Genomic DNA, 3,471 nt, shown 5'->3' with positions numbered 1-3,471 from the left:
GAGAGAGAGAGAGAGCGGGAGGGATAGAAAGCGAGGAATAGAACGAGAGAGATAGAGAACATAGCGTGGCCGCCGTGGCGTCTGCTGGTTTTTTTTGTCTGCCCACCCTGGTGCGTGTGCGTGTGCTTTTTGCTGTGCCAGTGCAGTTCCTGACGGACCCGAAGCGGATGCCGAGCAGCAACAACAACGGCCTGCCGCAGCCTCCTGCTGCGGATGACGTTGAGAAGGTGGACCCACTCGAGGGCGTTCTCGGCACGCGGCCGGACTGCAAGTACGTGAAGAAGAAGTTGCTGGGGCAGGGTAGCTTCGGCAGCGCGTGGCGCGTGGAGGAGACGGAGACAGGCGGCATCTACGCCGCCAAGGTGATGGACACCAACAGCATGAGTGCGAAGGACCGCGGCTTTGTCACGAACGAGGTGAAGTGCCTCTCCCGCTGCAGCAACGCCAACATCATTCGGCACCGCATCTCATACGAGCGGGGTGGCATGCTTCTTATCATCATGGAGTACGCTGACGGTGGCGATCTCTACAAGCAGATCAAGGCCCGGCAGCAATCGATGCGGTACTTCAAGGAGCACGAGGTCCTCTTCATCTTCCTGCAGCTGTGTCTGGCCCTGGACCACATCCACATGAACAAGATGATGCACCGTGACTTGAAGACCGCCAACGTGCTTCTCACAACGACGGGTCTGGTGAAGCTGGGTGACTTTGGCTTCTCCCGGCAGTACGAGGACTCGCTGTCGAACCCTGTCGGCTCCACATTCTGCGGGACTCCCTACTACCTGAGCCCGGAGCTGTGGCGCCGCGCGCCCTACAGCAAGAAGAGTGAGATGTGGGCGCTGGGCGTTGTGCTGTACGAGGTGATGGCCCTGAAGCGCCCCTTCGGTGGGCGCAACATGGACGAGCTCATCGACAACATTCTGCACGCCCGCCGGCAGCCGCTGCCGAGCATGTACAGCGAGGAGCTGCGCAACGTGTGTGACCAACTGCTCTCTCTTGATCCCAAGTACCGCCCGTCGCTGCGGCAGCTGTTCCAGCAGGCGTTCATCCGCACGGGGCTGGAGACGCTGAGGCGCAGCGTGGAGAGCCACAACAGGATCCCGGCGCAGGTGCACGAGGAGATCGCCCGCAACGTGGACGAGGTGCTCAACTCCGACATACAGGACTACGAGAGCAGCCGCGTGGTGCCACGGCAGGGGATGGTCAAGCGGCACACGTCGGATCGCGGCTGGCAGAACTGCGAACTCTCCCTGAACGAGGAGGCGGTGACGATACGGGACGTAGAGACGGGCAACGTGGAGAAGGTGGAACTCGGTGCTCTCACGTCTGTCTGCCCGATTGATTCCGCGATTGCCAATGAGAAATACGTCTTTGCCATGAAGAACCAAACGGGCAAGGTGTTTTGGTTCAAGGAGAGCAGCGAGACGTCGTACGAGGAGTGGCTCGTTGCGTTGCAGAATGCGATGCCATTCTAGGAGCACGCGGGGGGCGGGACATGTCTGGGCTATACATATATACGCTGTATATATGTATTTACGTATATATACACGCATATATATATATATATATGCACCTCTATACACAGCTGTGTATGTACGGATAAGTATATGAAGGTTTGCATGCTCAGCGCACTAATATATACACCCGCGTGCCCGGCACTGGAAGGGCCGAGCCGCACCGAACCTTCGCTTTCAAAAAAAAACACCACAAAAAAAAAGCAAAAAAGAACCAAAAAAATGTTCAAACAACAGAATGTCACAAGAGAAGATGTAATAGGGAGTAAGAGAGGAAGGAAAGAGCGAAAAAAAAAAACAAAGAAATGAAGGAATTCAATAATAATACGGAGCGTTTCGTTGGTTTCGTCAGTTTTTGCTGCCATCTCTGCGCGCAGAACACAGCGCGTGGTGTCAGTGGTCGTGCAATAAAGAAGAGTCAGAGGCCGTGATGCGTTTGGCATTTCACCTGCCTCTCCATGGGTGGGCAGGGAAAGTAGGAGTCTCTGTTTTTTGATTTACTTTTCCGTCCCAGCTTTGCTTTCGGCCCTTGCACGGGGTGACGCAGCGCCATGGGCCACACACACCCCTATGTAAACAGCAGCAGCAGTCGCAACGACGCGCGTCCACACACACACACACACGCACAGGCGTATGCGGAGGGGAGAGAGGGAGAGCGATTGTGCGTACGAGAGATGCGCCATATCCTCACCGACAACGGCTGTGGTGCGCTGGGTGAGTGTGAGGACGACCGCGGTCGGATGAGAATGCAAGAGCAGGGCAGATTGGGTGTCACTGTATGTACTGTGATGCAAGAATTACATGGGCGGAGGAGCCGTTAGGTAATGAAAAGACGGTTAGTAAGAAGAAAAAAGGAAGAATAAGTGCCTCAACATGTGGTGTGTCCACTCCTGGCTTCATGCTGCACCGCCGCTGTTGAGTGCCTTTTGGTTCACTGTGTTTTTGACGCCCTTCTTTGCCGTTGCGTGTCTGTGTGTATGTGTGTGTGTGTGTGTGTGTGTGTGTGTGTGCGTGCATGTTCTTCGCTCCCCACCTTTTCTCCTTCCCCTTCCCCCCTCCTCTTTCTCCTCATTCTGNTGTTGAGTGCCTTTTGGTTCACTGTGTTTTTGACGCCCTTCTTTGCCGTTGCGTGTCTGTGTGTATGTGTGTGTGTGTGTGTGTGTGTGCGTGCATGTTCTTCGCTCCCCACCTTTTCTCCTTCCCCTTCACCCCTCCTCTTTCTCCTCATTCTGCTGCTGCTGCGAGGTCTCGCACCGCGTGGCGCGGTTGACGCTCCCATTCGAACGGTGCGCAGAGGCGGACGGAGCGGGAGACCGAGCGGTGCAGCGAGTCGCACCGAAGGGGATGTGGACCTCTTGGGAGTAGCGGCGGCTATGCACCCCGCACACACACACACACACACACAAACACAAACACACGTACACACAGTCGCAAACGCTCAGAAAAGAATGGGAGAACGTCGAGTATATGTACAACCCGGTATGAAGGAAACAGAAAACACACAAACGGGCTGCTATTCTTCTCCCTTCTGATCTGCTGTCCTCCCGGGAGGGGCTGCGAGCGGCGCCACGATGCCATCCCTCTCCTCCCATTCCGCACTGTGTTCCCCGCTCCTCTTGTGCGTGTGTGCGTGCTGTATACAACAAGGGGGAGGTGGTGAATGCCGGTGAGAAGGGGGGAAGGGGGCGTGTGAATAACGTGCTGTTGCTATATTCGAATTGTGACAACTACTGTTTCTTTGCTGTCCCCTGCTCCTGCGTCTGCACTTCACAACGTCGAGAAGGGAAGGGAAGGGTGATGGATGTGGCAGCGCTGTCGGTGAGTGGGAGTCCATTGGATCCACACGTGGCGGTGCTTTCTGTCGCTGCCGCGCCCGCATCCGCGCGGGAAGTGCCGCGTGAGTACCACGTGGAGCTCGCCGCCGCGCAGGTGGAGGCCGTGATGGTGCGGCTCAGAC

General features: G+C 56.4%; 1 protein-coding gene across 1 annotated transcript; it reads left to right on the top strand.

Moving 5' to 3' along the window:
- Window positions 1-167: 167 nt before the first annotated feature.
- DQ04_14131000 (putative serine/threonine-protein kinase a, putative,protein kinase) lies at window positions 168-1,475 on the top strand (the record flags this gene model as incomplete). Its single annotated transcript, XM_009317098.1, has 1 exon — window positions 168-1,475. One exon carries the CDS (start codon window positions 168-170, stop codon window positions 1,473-1,475), a length of 1,308 nt encoding a protein of 435 aa, XP_009315373.1.
- Window positions 1,476-3,471: the final 1,996 nt, after the last annotated feature.

This window comes from Trypanosoma grayi, assembly GCF_000691245.1.
Source record: "Trypanosoma grayi strain ANR4 Tgr_1413_V1, whole genome shotgun sequence".
In the NCBI taxonomy this organism is placed as follows: Eukaryota; Euglenozoa; class Kinetoplastea; order Trypanosomatida; family Trypanosomatidae; genus Trypanosoma; species Trypanosoma grayi.
The sequence above is the reverse complement of the archived record's forward strand: the minus strand, read 5'-3'. Positions and strand labels throughout refer to the sequence as shown.